Genomic DNA, 19,580 nt, shown 5'->3' with positions numbered 1-19,580 from the left:
AAACATGAGGAACTTTCACAAGCTGCAACTTTATTCTGGTCCTATTATTAAAGATATTTTGTTTCACAGTCTTGTTTTAATTGGCACAAATTCCTCAGAAACCTCCGTCTGTGTTTTAAGGAGTCTGCCATTTTTCCTCTTCCTGAGGTCCTTCCCTCATGAGTTCAATTTCAGAAGCTTTCCATACCCATTAAAAACTAAAAATAAAACCCCTCATTCAGGGCTCTGATACTTGTCAGAAAGCAACTGAGCAGCAGTCCAGGAAAATAAGGCAAGTTCCTGCAAACTCGGAAAACTGTAAGTGGAAGCCTGAATTTTTGTCACAGATACAAGACAAGGGTAGATTAAAAAAATCCCTTTCAGCAGTGCCAGCTCCCCATCCCTACCGTGCCAGCCCTACCCATTACACTCAAGTGGGACAGCAGAGCACAGGAGAGCGGCAGCAGGAATTCCCCTGGGCCTCCCAAGAGCTTTCACACAGGCCTCAGCATCACTGCTAGCCTAAATTAAATTTTTAAATAACAACCAAGTTTGAGTAAAACACCCCCATTTGTGCAGGATTTCTGTCTACCACACTTTTAACCTTCATCACCTTAATTATCTCCCACAACATAGTATAGACTTTTATAGTCATCTGCCTGATGTTACTGCAAAAAAAAATCTGTTTCAAATACAGTTATAAAACTCCTTAGCATTATTTGACCTACTCTGAGAAAATCCATTTCAGAAGGGATTTTAGACAGATTATGTAACCTTTCTTTTTCCAATAATACACTCAGAAGTGAGTTACATATTTATACATAAAGTATGCAAACCTTCTATTTCCATATAAATCCCACATGAAAGCAATGAAAAAGAGTATTTTATCTTGTTTTTATTTTATACTAAAACAAATAAAGAGTGATAATAAAAAATAACTAACTCTTGCACAAGCTTAATGGTGATTTTTCTTTTTTTTTCCCCAAGATTCAGGAGATTTTAAGTGAAGTATCCAGATTTAAATAAAAAGCAGTGGAAGAAGAGTGTAAGCTACAACATTCATTGGTAGTTCCAGATTTCACTGGTCAACCACACTTGAACTTTTTAGGCAATGTTTAGATTTGAGAGGAACAATGCAATGATTTTTATGAAGTTCTCCTTTTACTACAATTCTCTTGCAGGAGATTATTACAGAAGCATTGCTGTTGCTCCTTTTAATGAAGAGTGAAATCCAGAGCATGTGTTTGGTTTGTTTTGATTATGTTCCCTGATGTGCTGCATTTTTTCTTTCTTCCCAAGATTTTATTTTGGCCGCAGAATCTCATTAACATCTAAGAATTGTTTGTATTTTGGCTTCTTTTCTAAGTAGGCTCTAAACATAAAATGAGAAACAAATGAACAGAGGAGATGGCAATGAGGAATAAACAAAAATGCAGGAGGGAAATGCTCCAGTTAGTTGGAAGGAAACATTGGTGAGTCTCCCATTGCTGTAAATCAGGATAATGCAGTTTCCCGCTCTTGACCCATAGGAGAAATAAACTTTCCAGCAATTAGAGCTGTCAAAGAATCAGTCATGTGAAATGTTTGCAAGAATCTCATCTGCTCCCATCAATCCCATTTTGTTGCTAAGTTCAGTAAGGTTCACCAGATTTACTCTACTGATTAATGGATGCTGTTTGGTGGAACTCTGCTGCTTTAATGCAGGATGACAACTTTAGAGAATTATGAGACAGGAAGCAATCTTTCCACAAATGCACATAAAAATATCACAAAAGTTTGTCCAGACTCTCCATAGGCAAAGGAGGTTAAAGACCATACAGAAGTCAATGCCATGAAATTTAAGTTAATTGTCTTATTTATGCTCAAGATAGAGCAATAAATGCAAAGACAGGCACAGACAAAGTGAGACCAACCAGTCTCACTCTGCTACTACAGACTTCTAACCTGTAATCTTTTCCACTGAAGTGGGTAAAAATTTCTGCTTCTCTCAAGACTGAGCCTGGGAGTATCAATAGATGGTGTTTAGACCTACTTCCCATACAAGGAACAAGAGTATATGCTTTTCAGAAAACAAGTGTTTGTTTCCCAAGAACGAATTGCTTTCCCTCCTTCCCCTCCAGAGCACACATGGTGGCCACACACCTCGTGTGTGTAACACACACTCCATGGGCTCTGATACCTGTTTATCAAAACACCACAAATCAAGAACCGCATTGTCTTAGGAACATGAAGGGATTTTTAATTACATATATAAAAATCCAGTGTGTGCAGAAACCAACACCAAGGAGGTCAATGCCATGGGGCGAAACAGGTGGCCCATAAAATACATAAATACATTGTGGGAAAGCAAGACTGGAGAACATGGCAAGAAGGCAGCCAAGTGTTATTTACTGGGTAAAGCAACATAGAGGCCACCCCTGGGAAGGAAACACAACTCCTACACACAAATTTGTATATGCTCTACAGATTTTTTTAATGCATATATGTAATATTGCTGAAGTCACATTTAGGGAAAATTAATGATGTAATAATCTAATTCAGAACCAGAGAAACTATTAATGGTAATACAGGTAAGTAGCGTGATTTCTGCATCAATTAAAATTTGCATGGTCTCAGTAAAATAAGAAAACACAAAATCTTTTCACCATTCCTAAATTAGACCATGTTCTTTTCTTAAAACAGTGTTAAAGAATACCCATGTCAAATTCTGCACAAATATCAAATCCTGAAATTGAACATCTGCTGCCAGCAAAGACAATGGTCATTTTTATGTTGCTGTGTTTTTTTCTTGATGTTTTGCAAGTTAAGCAAGGCTGTATTGCAATGGCCCATGCATCCCATCAATCCAGACAGGGAAGTCTGATCTATCCCTTGCTGAAAGAGGAAGTATGTGCCTAACCAATCTCTGACAGGCTTCTGGAAATCTCTACTTGCTGCATGTGCAACTGTACACATGGAGTGTTTGCAAAGTGGGTTCAGAAAAGGCCTTCTCTTCCAGCTGTAACTAAGTTTGAACTCAACCATTTCAAAGTTCCAAAAGTTATGATAAGTTCTTTTACCTCTTATTTCTAGGCATGGCTGAAATGTCAAAATACAATGGGAAAGACTGTTCTGTGGTATTTCCAGCTGGGACTTGAAGTAGGCATGTAATAAATCTCACAAAGAAGGTCTGTTCTTGTGAGATTTCCACCACAGTTTTGCAGACTCAAGAGGTTTGAACAAGCTTTTTTAAAGCATTTGAACTTTTGGCTGCTTATCTGAACCATTTGTGGCTGCCCATCGCTGATCTATGCTTATTGCTGAAGTGTGGCTTGGCTTAAAATACTTTTTAAGGAATTGTTTGGGAAATGACACATGCAAAGCCCATACACCTGGGAATGACCATTTCTATTCCATGACAGAATTCTTCTCTTGTTTTTCAACAGAAACCACACTCCTCTACAAAAAAAGAGACACTTTTACTCCTAAGATGCAGCCCTTTCAAGGCACAAGAAGACAGCTAGTGGCCAACAGCCTGACCTTGCAAAGGTTCACTGCTGCTGTATTTACTGCCTGCCCCTCAGTGTCTCAACACCCGAGTTATGAGGTATGTGTGAATCTTAGGAGATCCTGCATGTTTCACCTCAAATTTACTTTTTTCCTGAAATAAGCTGTTTCTTACATCCTCTTTGTGAATCAAACTCCAAACCCACTCCTGGCAGAAGTGATGGTGAATAATGCCAACTACAGTAGCAAGCATTTGGAAGAAATTAATCTGTACACTTATATAAACTAAGAAGGTAACAAAATCCATTCTTTACTCTCCAGCCCTAAAAAGTCTGTGGTAAAAAAAAAAACCTCAAACATTTTCCACATTACCTGCTTCACTTCTACGTCTCATTTAACATGTATAAATAAGCATAATAACATTCTACAGTTATAACCTTCAGCTCAAAAGCTGCTTTTAATTCTACAGAGGACTAAATATCAGTGTAAAATAATCAAGAGGATGGTGCTAGAGTTGTCACTGCAATGTCTGTGCTTTATGTGGTGGAACTGCACTGGATGATAGCAGCTGGGCAAAATGATGTGTTTGAGGGTATAATGGATTCAACAGCACTGTACAAAGAACAGATCTATGAGAAAAAGAAAGGCAGAAAAAAATACAACTGCCATTTCCCTATAGCAAAATCTTTGCCCTTTGCAGCAATACCTTTGCTTCTCCTGGTATTATTCTGTCCATACTATGCAGGAGCATATACCACAAAATAAAGTCACAATGTCACGGATTTAGTAGTCTATATTTTTCTTTTCTTTATAAAATCTATTTGAGTTGTCTGAGGGCTGAAAATTTTTGCAGGCCTTGTAACAAGAGTCTGATCAGCCTTTTAAAGTTCTGGGACCTATCAGGTACCTGCCCTACTTGTGAAGTTCCTGCTCCATCTCAGTATCTAAACCTTGTGCAAAATCTTCTGAGTACCCAAACTAATGCACAGCTTGTGAGCCTGACATTCCTGGCTTTCAGAGGTACTATCACAAAGTGATCTAAACAATGAAATCATGAAGTTATGAATGCAATCTTACAGCTTCACTGATAAATTATGTTATTTGTCTGTCAAAGCAAAGGGAGATGCAACCAGGATTTTACAGACTAAAGGCTGAACGTGTCTACAGATGAAATTGATATGCAAGCATCCACAAGAGGGACCAAAATATCAGGCTTTTCTTAGCCCATGTTTGTAAGCCTCTTAATGAAAGCATATAAATACCACCACTGAACAATATTTCTGAGCCCAATCACGAAACAAGTTAAATCACCACTGGTTTTACTGCTTTCTGACTCATTGGAAGAAAATTAACCCCAACATCCACATTCACAAAATACAAGAGCCTGAATCAAGCCTGCCTGAGTTTATGAAGTTGATCTCCTCTTTTCACACCTATGAGATAATTGGTTTATGGACTGAACTTAAACCCAGACATCAGGCCTCAAATCTACCTCCCTTACAAAAACAGCGGGGAAACTATTAAAAGTTTCAATCTTGAGCCTCAGCACTAAGCAAGAAGAATAATAAATCTCAGCACACTCAATATTTTGGAAAGTTCAGACTCAGAGCCAATTCTAAGTCTGGACATTTGGCCATGTATGCACAGGCTTGCTCTTTCTATGCTCGTATCTTAACACAAACTCAAGAAGCCCTTGGGATCACTATTTTTTTGTTTGCTTTTGCCTGGTTAAAAGACCAAGAATAAACATGGAAAATAAGATTACTCCTTTTATGGCTGTACAGATGTGTATTTTTAAAATTCTGATGCTCTTGTTTTAGAAGGTTTGGCAGGATAAAGATATTGAGAAGCCTTACCCTGTCACTCCATTCTGTAAGGAACCAGCTCTTGGCACAGGGGCCCATGTCACAGTTCTCGATGTCATTTGGCCGCAGCTTCATGTTACATTCCTCATCATCAACAACGTCCCCAAGGTTGCTGACACACTTCACATCTCGAGTCCTCTGCCCCACTCCACAAGGCACTGAACACTGTGACAAAAGGGAGGTTGCATCAAGACTTTTTGCAAGGATTGCAGTGCTTTACCACGGAGCTGAGACCATACAGTTCATTCATTCATTCCTGCTAAGACATCTTTCTGGTCAGGAAACCAATGGTCATAGTGCAGCAGGGATTTATTGAACTAAGATTTGCTTATTTCCAAGGTTTTTAATATTCCACTTTGTTTTAAACAAAAGCGATGTTTGATTGGTGACACCTGAAAGCAAATTTCTATTCTTTCTGAAGTATTCTACCCAAATGAATGGATCCTACTTACTGAGGTCCACTCTGTCCTGATCTGCCACTCGCTGCAGATCTTGAGCTGGCAGGTGCTGGTGGTGTCGGGCTTCTCCAGGTGCTGGCAGCGGTACTGCTGCACTGTCAGCGTGCGGTTGGCGTAGATCTGCCGGCACAGGATCTGCCGGTGCTGCATTCCCAGCCCGCAGGTTTTGCTGCACTCAGACCACTCTCCTATATCCCAGCTGAAGTGAAAAAAAAAAAGATATATTTGTTACACAAAGAATTCTCTATCACTGATCTTCACAGAACTGGAATGACATGATTCTTATGCTGGTCCAGAATCCCATAAAATCCCACTTCAGTCTCTGTGTGTGCAGCGATCCCTTAGGAGGCAGCATCACACACTTGTCTACATGGGCTTCCTGCAGAGGCTGGTAATTATGAGCATGGATACAGACTGCACAATTCATGGTCTCAAGACGTATTACAAACGTTACTTAAGCCTGTAACAGTTGCTTGGTTTTTAAAAGAATCTGTCTATAATATACATTACTGCTCTGATGACACTTCCCAAAAGTTTTAAAGTGTGCTGCATAAAATTTTTCGGCAGCAAAGGCTCTAAAAAAGACAACAACACAAAAATAATGAAATGCATCCAGGCATTCATTCATCAGTAAAACTGAAATAGTAAATGATAAGCAATGAGCAAATAGAATTAACTTTAGAGACTGAAAAAAATCTCTAAACAGATCCTTCTCCAAAAGAACGATCCAAAATTTCACTGTATTTATTTAGTCACCTTTATATAAATATGTCATTTTCAATTTTTTCTTCACAAGCATGAAGACAGGCACACACCTAAAGGAAAGTATCTGAACTGTTTACACATTTTATTTCAGAACTCTTCTGGACAGCAAGCAAAATCTCTGCATTTAAATATTTACATTTCTTTGTTTATACTCTTGATATTATCCTGAATGACTATGAGTCGTTAGAATGAAAAAGGTGAGGAAAATGCTTTTGATGAGAGAAGCCATCTCCAGGTAAATGACTTCAGAAGTTCCTGAGTATCTAATATGCACTGGGAAATTGCTCACCAGAGACATCTCTGAGCCTGCAAGGGCACTTACACCATTAGAAACTTCCCTGGGATAAGGAACGACCACTTGCTGCTCAGAAGAGAACTGAAGAGTTTAACCACAAAAGAGATGGAAAACTGACCTAAAATGAAGTTGCTCTAATGGCAACTGGGTTTAACCCTTTTCTCTTCTTGGGATACACCTTGGATGAACTGTCCTTGTGGTTGTTCTTAAAATTTTTTATTATATTTTTATTTTTTCAGTGTGTCAAACAAGTGCTCAGCCAATGGCAATTCACAGTCTCCTGACTTTGTGTGATTCAGAAGGAAACCACACCTGAGAGTGCTGGAAACAATGACCACCACCTCAGGACCCAGTCTTGGAGCCAAAGAACTGCTCAGTTCAGGGAAGAGAGGGGAATGTACAAGGGGGCTGTTGTGAGCACTATCTCATCTTTAAATAATGGAAGTATGGCCACTACAGCACACTGATCTCATGTGGAGTGACAGAACCTGCAGAGCCTCTTCTTTGTACAGGAATAGCAGAAGCCTCTCACAGGAAAAAAGTGCACCCACAGAGACCACAAAGAGAGTGTCTGCCTGAACAATCACACACATTTTGAGAAACTGCTATACCTACTCATTTCCAGGTTCCCTTTTCTCTGCATGCTATTGCCCTCTGTGAAGGGGAAGAAGGTCACCAACAATTATGGAAAAAAATCCACTACAATTTACAACACAAGTGCATTGTATTTAGAAAGTCAAACTACTATTTAGAATAGCCTCCTTGATGTGCAAGATCTCAATGATACTGGCTTATTTCACTTAAGTTACAGTATCTTACAAAGTTACAGTTAAGTTACAGTATCTTACAAAGCAGGGCATGGGAAGAGGTTGCAGGCTTCCTCTTCTGGAATGGGTTTGGTGCTGCTGTCACAGTAACCCTCGGGTACCTCCTCGTGAGTGATTCTGTTGACGCAGTGGAAAATTGGGTACTGTGATCCTGAAATTAAACAGTCAATTAGGTAAGGAATTGCAAAACACTCTGCAGCATTAACAGCAGCATCCAACATTGATGCAGAAAGGAAAAGCGTAACCTGACAACAGAAAATACAGACAAAGGTTTTATCCAAAATTTCCAAAGGTAGGAGCTGACAGGATGCGGCAGCAGTTTCTGCACTGTCCAAATTCCAGCAGATCTATTTGTTCAGTCATCTTAAATGCAAATCTAGGACAAGAGATGGTGGCAGTTCTCATGGGAAGCATTTTCACTTTGTAAAAAGAAAGATAACAGTCTTTTTCTAAGCCAAAGTTTTATAAACATGCTTTGAAATCTCAGGTTTTCATCAAAACTGTTAATTTAGTCTCCCTTTTCTTTAGGTAATACAAAAATAACTTATTTTCTTTTCTTGTAACTTGGAATTTCCTAAGGTCATTTAACTTTGGTGGATCTTAAAAAAATAATTAAATTCCATCATCTATATTTCTGCACGAAGAAATAAAGTAGAAGAAAACGGAAAACATAGGGGAAAGAAAAAAGCAGAAAATGTCCTGAATGACGCAAAATGAAAACAAAGCCTTAAATAGTACAGATTTTTTTTCCTGATTTTTCCACTCCTTTCTTTGTCAGCCTATATAACCTAGTTTGGCTTGAAATGCCTTAGGGCCATCAGAGTCAGGGGCATCTCTCAGCAAGATCACAAAAAATGTTCATACAGTCTCAACAGTCTCAGGATCCAGCTCTCAAGATCCAGTTTCTTTTGAATTTAACTTAATCAGAACATGCACACATTCTTCATATAATGGGAAAGGAGACACTTATTTCTGACAGCTCTGTTGCTAAATTTCATGGAGTAAATAGGAGGCTGAAATGAATTTTTTTATTTTAATTATTTTTCTTAAATCCTACAGTTTTGCTATTTTCATTTTGACTCAGATTTCATTAATACCAATGCCAAGAGTGACCAGATCTCTGCAGAAAGAACAAGAACCATGTGCCAACGTTGAAAAAAGCCACAGCATACACAACTAAGATTTCTATAATGGAAAGCAAGAATATATTTATCCTGATGTGCTCCTGCAATTGCGCCCTAAATTACCTGATTTAGATACTGAAATTCACCTTGAATATGGGAATTCAGTCACTCAGTAGTTGATACAGACTGATTGCTGCTAGCCAATAATCAGACACAATTATGGATTCTGCCTGCATGACTTGTAGTAAAAGCACAGTGTGCTTAAATGCCAACTAAAATATTTTTCTCCCCAAAAGGGCTGACTTAAGGAAGTCTGAATTTTACTGGTAATATTTTAGCTCCAGTACTTTTGCAGTAGTTTCTCCAAGGAGTTTTCTTTTTTTTTTTTCTTTTTTTAAACTGAGAAGCAGTTTTGATTGCTATCAATATTGCTGGATTTTTTTCAGCTCTGTAGCTATTACATGCACACCCATCTGGCCTTGAACCAAATTTACAAAGTGTCCTCTCAAACTAATTAAGAAGCAAATGTTCTACACGTATATGAACTGGTGACAGTCAGCTGAGCTCCCACACTGGTACATGTTTATTTTAAACCTCTGCAGTTTTATGGTATGGTGGTGGGTGGCTATGCACAGTACAAAAGATTTCATTTTTACCATCACAAAAACTTATTCTTCCAAGTAATTGCTTGTGTTCTGCATTATTGAATCTGTGGTCACTGTGAATGTCTGGCAGCAAAACTTAATCTCTGCAGTACATGCAAGCAGTGTATGCACCACTTCCCAAAAGCTCACCAGGCCCTTTCCATCCCCTTTCCTTCCCACTTCTTCCCTGTTAAAACCCCAGATTTCTGTAGTCACATCAGTGCTGCTCCAGCAACATCCAATGAGTCAAAGATATGCCTGATGAAATGCCTGTGAAACCTTCCCATGAAGATCAGAAAACTTTTGACAAAAACACAAAAAGTGTGGTGGGTGTATCAGACAAAGCTGGAGAGGCAAAAGGGGTAAAGAATGCCAAAGAATGTTGAGGAAAGTAGCTGTGTATCAAGGGCATGGGAGAGAGCAGCTTGCCATAAATGCTGAAATATTTCCTTTCAGAGGCAAATGTCATATTTTTCCTTGTAATTTCTGTGCTTTCCATTTCTAATTTTGCTGGTTTTACTGATTTAAATATAAGCACAGGTTATAGTAGTGACGTGATTTTGGTTGTAAGAGAACAGAAAACAGCAGGTCTAACAATGTTTTGTGCACACACAAAGCACTCACCTTTCCCACACGTAGTAGTGCACTCAGTTTTTCCAACCTGTTTCCAGTTGTGTTCCCGGTTTTGTCTTGGTGGTTGCATAGCAGGCACCTGGTTTTCTGGCTGATGAGAAGGAAATCTTCCTGGCTGAATAACTGGAAAAGTTCCAGCTGACTGTCCAGTGAGAATGTCTGTCTCTCTATGCAAATCCTCATCCTCATGACTTGTACTTTCAGGCATTCCTAACTGACCATTCAATGGCTCCCCTGATGACAGACATTAATAGAAAAGTAAAATAATGAGCCTATTAGTCTATGTTATGATTCCCTAATAATTAGAACTGGAGAATCACTAAACTTGGAAGCAGCTTTAATCTGCTATATAGAGACTGCCTAATAGTGACCGGCAAAGATTGTGTTGTTTTAAACTAAGATAACCAAGACTTAGCCAGCAAGTACATTAAAAAGTAAAAACTGAAGTATCTTGAAAGACAACGTAGAGTTAATGCACCCAGTGTCAAAATTTCCCAAAGCACTTTTGTTTTGTTCTGTGCTCTGCATTCTGTGCCTCCCCATGTCACAGCACAGCTGCTCCTCATTATGAACATACCAAACACTCAGAAATTTGTCAAAGCAAGTCACGAACGTTAAAGTGAGGACCAAAGTCACTTGAAAAGTTTCTCCTGTCCTTCAGAACTTCCTGGGTGTACACACAGCACACACCCACAGCTCAGGCAGGAGCTGCCCAGATTTTTGCTTGGGAAGAGAACACTGTTCTGTTTGATCCTTTCCAGTTGCAAGAGGAAAGGGGAACTGTGCAGGGTTGTTTTAAATTATCTCAGAAAGAAAAACACTGAAAATAAAGATCATGTTCTATTTCATTTCTGAGACATGGTTACAACACTCCTACTCAAAGTAGTAATTTTCCCAGCTAAAACATAATAAACCCTGCCAGTTTTAATTCACTGAAGTTTTACCAAATCAATGGTGAGTTCTCATTCAACATGTAGGGAGAAATTCTGGGCCTCTCCCATATCAATGACAGCATTTACGCTAATTCATTGGTATGAATTTCTCCATTAGCTTATTAAGTAACAAAAAGTGTTTGATAAAAGGAAATGGTGGCATTTTACCTGGCCTCCTGTGAGCAAGCAACTGAGGACTAATGACATTGTCTCCTGGAATGATATATTCATAATGTATACCAGGGTTAGGCTGCTGATGAATCATCTAAAAAGAAAACCAATCATACATTGAGTTCTTCCACTTGTTATGTTATTAATACTTAAATATCAACTTGAACTGATTAGCTACATAACACTACTTATCACTAGTTGGGATAGAAGCAATGGTTAATGACTGTCTCCAAAAAATGAAAAAAGAAGAAAGTACAAGTTACTGTTTGCAAAGAAGAAAATGCAAGTTCCTGTGTTTGCAAATTGACCTAGCTTTTGATGGCAGAGAAACTGTTTGTCTAAATCTTCTTTGAAAAACCTAAGAGTGCCATGCTTGGGGCCAAGGTGTGCTGTGGGCTGTGCCAGCCACGGCCTCCCCCTCAGCAACAGGAGCAGCAGAGGCTCACACCAGGCCTCAGCAGCAGAAGAAATGGTCCTAAGGTCATCAAAACATTCTCAGAAAGCAGGAACTTGAGAGACGCCTGAGAAAGCAAAAGAAAAGATGAAACAAAGCAGAAAAAACAAAACACCACAACCCCCAACCCTCCACATGCAGCCTACTGCACTTTTAGAGGTTCCCCAGTGGCTCAGGAGACACCTGCAGACAGCACACGTGCATTGCTCTGTGCCATTGCAAAGCCAGCCACTCCTTCCAGCACCTGCAGCTCCCCCAGCACCCTCTGGAGCCCCAACAACCCACCAGCTCCAACTGGGGCTGTCCTGCTGCCCTGCCCAGGAGCACTGCTCAGCAAAGATCAGGGAGCAGATCCCAACGGCCCATGGACCTGCTGCAGCAGCCGAAGATCACCCACAGCTCTCCTGCATCCTTCCACACTCATCTTCAACTGCATGAAGATGCCTTACAGCAAACCAGACTTCCATCAACGTGTTCTTTATGAAACATAGGCGGGAACCACAGGTTCCTGGTTTTTCTCCTTTAAATGTGAAAATGAAGCTCAGGGTTTTCAGAATGCTGCTGCACAAGCCCACGTGAGCTGACAGGAGCATTACTCTGACAGTCACTGTTACACTGGCTGTGCTTGTTTAAGCAGCTGGGTATAATAGGACCTGAGAAAGATATGACTTTAGGACAGCTTTTATAAACTGTTAGCAGCACACTCCATTCCCAGCTGCATTCTACTGCACTGCTGCTCTGAGCCTGAGCACACCCACACTACAAATGCAGGGGTGTCCTGAGCTGCTGGTTTCAGCTCTTTAGCTCTGATTATGTCAGTACTGCTACTACTGACATTTATGTTTTAGCCTGAACTCTGTGGGGATTAGTCTGATAGAAGCCTCAGACTATACTCAAAGTACCTTTTAAAACCAAACCAAATCAAATCACAACACAAAAAACAAAAACCCAAAACAACAAACCCACAAGCAAACACCAGAGCTATCTCTGGCTTTTTGATTCTCACCAATGAACCTCATGGTTTCATGGACCTAGAAGTAAAATGTCCTAATGGCACAGAGACCCAGCAGAGGACAACTTATGCTTCAAGGCTTCACTAAATTCACATCTATTAATACCAACTAGAGATTTAGACTTCTGTTTTAACTTATGTCAAAATCACTCTTTCCTTGCCAAATATAATAGCTGTTCCTCTAAACGCTGTCCCCCAGAGAGTATTCACTTTTCTGAACCATCTAATAATGCACTGCCTGCAGTATTTTTTTTGTAAGGTTGGGTCCTTCCAATGTCACTTTCTTATCCAACAAATACACCCTCTTTGTGGTCCTGAGAGAACCAAGAACTGTGAAGTAACTTCAGCAGTAGAGTACACTTCCCCTTCCAGAAGCAGGACCCTGTTCTTCAGACGGTTCCAGGAACAACTTCCCAGTGGTTCCCATGTGATGGTTTTTCCATCATATTTCTCAAAACAACTGAAAGGCATATTTTAGACAGAGCTTAACTGATGAAGTACCTAATTACTATACTGTTCCAGCTTTCCTGCAGGGAAATGTCTGAAATGATAGAACAGTTTTGCTTTGACTTAGTGGACCTAAGACTTTGTAGCAATGTATACTTCACACTTGGACAGAACTCACATCTCTTTTTCTTGTTACTTATAATCTCCTGTAAATCAGAAAGCTTTTCACTTTATATTTCAGAGTGGAAGAAAGACAGCATGATCTCAGAAAAACAGAACAGAAAGCCAACCGGAGTTCCCATCTGCAAATCTCTTCATTTTTCTACACAGAGCATAAAGATCATGAGTATGGGTGATTGGAGAATTACATGACTCAGGCACTGTAAGATGAAGTTTGAAAAAAGGCATTTGTATCTGCTTGGCTACACACTTCAAATCTGGGAGAGAGGCTGTGCCATACTGAGCATTGATTTTCTTGCATCTAGCACTACTCACCTTTATCTTCTCACAGTATATTAAAAAAGAGACTAAACTATCATTTCATTCTGAATTGTAGCATTCCTCCTATCAACCAGAAACATCTCTGGTGAGTCCTGTCAAATCAGAAGTGGCAATCCACAGCAGCAGCCACAGAGCACAGCTGGTAAAGCTACGCCCATCATGGCAGCTTCCTTACACTCCCTAAGCCTAAACCAAAACATTACAATATCCAATATCAAAACAAACATCAAACAACAAAAAAACTTAGGGCTTTTTTATGACATTACTTCGGAAATATCTGTTTAATCCATTCCCTAACCCATTTCTCCCTGGGTCATTACATACCAGGCATTAATTGGCTGAAAATAAAAACTCAGGGCCAAGCCTCAACTTGCAAACCCCTTAACCTCACAAAAACGCAAACATCTGAAAAACAGAGAGTCTGCCTTGCACAGTTTAGAAGCCCAATTGTTTATTTTTCCAGATTTTTTCCCATCACTCAAATCAATCAATTGAAAAGTAAGTTTGGATCAGTTGGATAGATGATCTTAGAGGTCTTTTTCATCCTTAATGATTCTAGTGTTAGCATAATTATTACATTGATTTACTAGACACCATACAGCAGATGGGGAATAACTTTGCCAACATCTAACTTTTCCCACCTTAGTAATCAGGGTAGTTACTATTAATTTTTCTATGAAATTATCCAGCACATTCACTTTTCTACCTCGCATTGCACTCAAGGACACAAAAGTCTGTATGAAAGAGTCATATATTCAGTTACTCAATTTTATTCCAGAAATGAATTTTACTGTGTGGGAGTGTATAATCTCAGAACACACCATTTATCTTGGAAGAAGTTGTATCAATTCCAGTTATGTTTTTTATTTCAGTATGACGAACTAAAAAGCCATCCCATCTGAAGTAAAAAGCTTTCTCAATATTTCTCCCTCTTAGACACAATTTGTCTTCTGTCTTCCTTTCTCAAATAGTCATTATCTATGGTCTCCCATCACAGCCTCATATCCTACATTCTATAGGTTTATGGACTTGTTTCTTTTAAAGGAAACTGAGATGGTGAGAGGCCTTGTCTGTCTTAACTATTTGCTTCTTCACTGTAGAATTAAACTATACCAAATTTGTTTCGATAGGCAAGTATCCAGGAAAAAAATCCAGTTCACAAAAGAAACACCTTGAACATTTGTATGCCTTGTTTCTACTTTACTGAGCAAGTTCAGTTGGTTAAGTCTGATAGAAAAAGGCTTGATGTAGATTTCCCATGATCTAGCAAAATGGATACCCCAGCAAACAAATGTAAAATATCAAAACTAACATTTCAAAATTAAAGCAACAAAGCGTTGGTACTGAACACCATTCTAGTGTTGCATGTTAACAATGAACAGGAGAATTTCTTTTCCATCAGGAAGAATAATTTAAAAACTAACTCACATAGACATCAAGGACTTCGTTTGTTGGCCCGTCAGCCAGGAAGGACTCCCCTGCCGTGCTGGAGATCTCGTTGGGGCGTCTGTAGGTGAACATTGTGCCCCCACCTTCGTACCTGCCCGGGCGATCGATGGCCCAGTTGCCGTTGATGATGGAGCGTCCCGAGCGGCTCCGCAGGGCTGCAGGGGGACAAACACAAGGGTTGGGTCACAGGGAGCCCCTTCCCACACTGCTGCCCCATCAGTCCCCACAGCTGCACAGAACAGCCTCAGCTATTCCCGGGGAACAAAGCTGGTGAAAGAACAGCTATATTAGTAGTTGTGGGGAAAAAAACGCAACAAATCAAACACAAACCAATCTTAGAAAACTGCGTCTCAACCCTTCGTATGTTTATGCTGCAGGAAAAGAAAGATGAATCAAAGACAGCTTGGAAACCTTTCTGAACAGTTTCTCCCAGGTGGCCACGTGACTCTCAGCCAGCCAGCAGCACACACAACACACATGGATGCCAAGGAAGTGGTTTTCCTGCACTTTCTTCCCATTGCAGGCACTATTTTGTGATTCAGGCAGAACAAAGCACAGAGTGAGATACAGAAAACCAGTGCATTACACAGTGTAGAAGGGCCAAACAATGTAGGGGCATAAGAGTACCCTGAGTTGCCAAATGTTCCTGTTATTCTTCATGAAGCCCCTTGGCTGGTCCTTCCACTTCCTTTTCAAAACAAGATTTTTTGGTCAGAACATCTGCAGAGTCCTGACCTGCAGCACTTCTTAGAGTGCTGAGCATTCTGAAAACGCCTGTAGGATTTCTTGCATAAAGAAAATGACTTGCAAATCAGATACTAGGCAGGGATCGATAACATATGGACTCAATGTCCCACTAGGCAGTGCCTTCCCTTTGTAATGACAGGCTAGTTAGTGGTTTGGTGACATAGGAGCCTCTGTTCCTTCTCATTCCTACTTTCTTTATCTGTCTATGTGACTATAATTTTCAGTCCTTAAGGTCAAAAAACTCCTGCCTCATATATGTATAATTTATGCAGTATTACAGTTGCATTATTTAAAAACATATATATATATATATGGAGGCTGAAACCCTATCAGACATTGCTTAAGTACACAGGAATGACACAACCCTTTCTCTAAAGGCTCTACTCATAGATTTTCAATTTTATTACAAAAGAATTTGCTTTTAAATAAAAATTTTAAAAGAGACAACAAAATCTAGTAATACCCTTGGCTGTATCTTGCTTGGTAATTTAATTTTTAAAATCCAAATTCAAGCTTTGAACTTAAAAAAATTTAGGGTCAAGGCCCCAGTTATTCCAATTTGCTTCTTCTTCACTCTGTCTCAAGAACAGTGATACTTAGTTAAAATGCTCTCAACATTATACACAAGTATTTATGCTACTAGGAAAAACATACATGCATGGCCTAAATAATGGCAAATTAAATCTATGCTACTAATTCCAAAGTAATACACATTAGAGACAAAACTTTTATTTTTTTGTACATATTCCAGACATCTGAATTAACTTAACTAATCAATAGAAGCAGTCTTTGTGCTTTGCTCAGAACAGAATGTCCCATGAGAAGGTAGAGTGACACTCCCTTGTCTTGCTAGGTTGCAAAATTCAAAATATTTTGACTTGGAGGGGTTGCTGCTGACTACCCAACTCTTTATAATTTGCTTAATTATTGATGAAATATTTTTCTAAAAGCAAAAATGCCAACAAATTTAATGGCTTTGGATCAGACTCTGTAAATGTAATCACACATTTTGAACTTTTATTTTGCTTAATGCTACATGTTTATTTTCCCAAGAGCTGCCATACATCCACTTGCTTCCTAGGTCTCATTTACTGACATGCCAACAAAACAATCTCTGTACTGTACTGGACATTACTTTAAAAATATTTTATACAATATCAGCCATGGAAATGGCTTCATCATTCCTCATTATCATGCTGAAAGGAAAAATTACAGCTCAAAAAATATTGCATACATGTTAAATAGGAAATCCAGTCACATTATTTGCTATTTATTTGTTCTTTACGCTTTTTTACTTTTTAATTCTAACAACTATGAATTAAAAACTTCTGCAAAATGTATTATAGACTGATTTTACATTGGTTTATTAATGTGGAACACTTCCTTAACTTTATGATCTGAGTATTTTTTCTTAGATTGATGCTAAACAAATAAGATAAATGAATCATCAAGAGCTCAAGAAAAAAAAGAGCTGGCTGAGACTAGATTGTTATTAATAATGAAGCTGTAGAAAGATGGCTGTCTGAAAAACTAAGTACACATTAAACTTTCATTTCAAATCCATCATATGACACATCTGAAAGAGGCCTCTCCATAAAAAGGGAAAATGTGCCTCTTTTATGTTTTGATCACTCTGCATCCACCACCTCAAGCCTGCCCCCTGAAGAATTTTTATGGTGCTAATATTCTTAGCCAAAGCATGAAAGATTATGAGAAGCTCTACCATTAAGTCCTCATGAGGAATTCCTCATACATACTGTAGCTCATTTAATCTATCTTTCATCTTGGAAATGGCTTTTAACTAAAACTGTGCTGTTTACAGTGGCCTTCAAGAATGTTTTGCACGAGTGATATGGAGTATTTCAGGATACAATTCTGATAAACTTCTCCATATTAGCAGTTTGATATATATTTTAAGTGTCTTGCTGAATGACTCCTATTTTTCTAACCATATCTGAAGAGAAATATTTTAGGTGTGGGTGTAGTACCTCACTACTTACAGTACATTTTCACCCAAAATAGGCACAGTACCAATAATGAAATGAAACTTCCTAAATCTGGCAACAGCACTAACATGCAGAGCAACAGAGTGTATTTTTCTGTCCTAAGGCTTTTCTGTCTGGGGGAGCAGTGTCCTAAGTCCTACTTAATTGCTTTGCAAGCCCTATTAAGGCTGTAGGCAGACAGAACTGAAGTTCTTTCCCACACACATGAAGTGTCTCCCATTTGGTCCTGACCCCAGAGAGTGAAGCAGGGAGCAGCTCCTCTCTCCTCTCTCTGGGAAGAGGCTGCAGCCTTGCAACTGTGCCCAGTGGGAATGCAGGTCAGGGCTTGGCTGCTGCAGTCCGTGGCAAATGGTGATTTAATCCAGGGAGCCTGGACAAGCTGCAGATGCACTCAAGGTGCGAGTCAAGAATTGAAAAGACATCATAAAACGTTCATTGATAAAGGTCCTCAACAAAGGCACCTCCAAAGGTGAGTGGGTGAGATGGATGGGCCTCTTAGGCTGCATTTGCTTTACATATACCAATTGAAATCCAAAGCATTTTATGGGCAAAATGCAGCATCTTTCTTATTTTTAAACCATAAGCACAATTTTTACTTGACCCATTATATTTGAAGAATTTTCCTTGTATTTTTTTAACAAGCTTTTAAAGATTTAATCCTGTTGCTAAGTTGAATTAAAGCACAAGAATGTCTTGGCCATACTAGCTTTTCAGAGAAACAACACTTTCCCAGCACCTTTAAAGAAAGTGCCCAGATACAGCTGCAGTAAATATTCAGACTACTTCTGAGTAACCACTTCGATGAAAGAAGTGAAAGAAACATGCAACTTCTCCTGTTTATCTTTCCTGCACAAAAAATACATTATATGGAGCTTTCAGAGACAAATCTAAAATATTCACATAGTGCATTATAAAAATCAGTGCAGGGAGGTGCATCCTGTATGACTAAACCCCACAGACAGCCTTTGGGGACATCTCCTGTGAGGTAAGTCAGCTGGCTCCATGGGGAAGCCATGAGGAATGTAACAGAAAGAGAAACTTTGAAGGAAGGGGCTTGTTGGAAAAGTGCAGCAAATGAAAAAGTCCAGAAAGTGGAAAAGTGCAGCAAATGCACTGAGCTGGCCTTTAACTCTGAGCAGCCATACCCACAGCCTGCTGACCAGCTGCCACACCAGGGCAACTCCTAAAACCAGTGGCCACTTCTGAATGCACACACATTGTAAAACTCTCTTCTCCAAAACGACTTGAAGACAACTTTTCCATTTTCCATTTCGAAGGATCCACTGAACTACTGCTTCCTCAGTTCTCTCAGAGAGAAGCTCCCACTTCCCTCAGTTGTGCCTGATTCTTTTTGTGCTTGACTCCAAAAGCCCTGTTGATGCATCAGCTCAAGGAAAATCCTGGGGCAGCAAAGCAGAGCAGACAATTAACTACTGATGCAAATAAGCATTATAGGCTTTGAGAAAAAAGCCAGATTTGCCCTATAGCTGTACAGTCTGTTCAGGCCCAGACACTACAGCAGGTTTGCAGTCTCTGGCTTCAGTAAAATCTCCAAAGGAAGAGCAGAGTCAGTCTGCATGGTACCAAATCCTGAGCTTCTGTCAGGAGAGGATGCAGGATTTCCCCATGTTTTTTAGCAGTCTTCCCTGACAGGTATCAGTAACAGCCAATGAAACAAAACCACATTAGCTAGTCTAGGCTTCCTCTTCTTTTTGGTGAGATGAGAAGCAAAATTCGGTTATAAATCTCTGATTACAGCATTCTCACACTGCGACTTCTGAGACC

At 39.5% G+C, this 19,580-nt stretch overlaps 1 protein-coding gene across 3 annotated transcripts in view; it reads right to left on the bottom strand.

The window, feature by feature from the left end:
* Window positions 1–19,580, bottom strand: part of THSD4 (thrombospondin type 1 domain containing 4) — a 233,285-nt gene that overhangs the window by 13,876 nt on the left and 199,829 nt on the right. For all 3 annotated transcript variants that reach the window (XM_039723241.1, XM_039723242.1, XM_039723243.1), the window contains 6 exons: window positions 15,022–15,197; window positions 11,177–11,273; window positions 10,068–10,310; window positions 7,697–7,826; window positions 5,783–5,987; window positions 5,322–5,495 (listed from right to left, as the gene is read on the bottom strand). In XM_039723241.1, coding sequence (XP_039579175.1) covers window positions 5,322–5,495; window positions 5,783–5,987; window positions 7,697–7,826; window positions 10,068–10,310; window positions 11,177–11,273; window positions 15,022–15,197 — 1,025 coding nt within the window. The remainder of the gene's footprint in view (window positions 1–5,321; window positions 5,496–5,782; window positions 5,988–7,696; window positions 7,827–10,067; window positions 10,311–11,176; window positions 11,274–15,021; window positions 15,198–19,580) is intronic.

Source organism: Passer montanus, unplaced genomic scaffold, assembly GCF_014805655.1.
Source record: "Passer montanus isolate IOZ18808 unplaced genomic scaffold, ASM1480565v1 scaffold5, whole genome shotgun sequence".
Lineage (NCBI taxonomy): Eukaryota > Metazoa > Chordata > Aves > Passeriformes > Passeridae > Passer > Passer montanus.
Note: the sequence above shows the minus strand (reverse complement) of the source record. Positions and strands in the feature narration are given on the sequence as shown.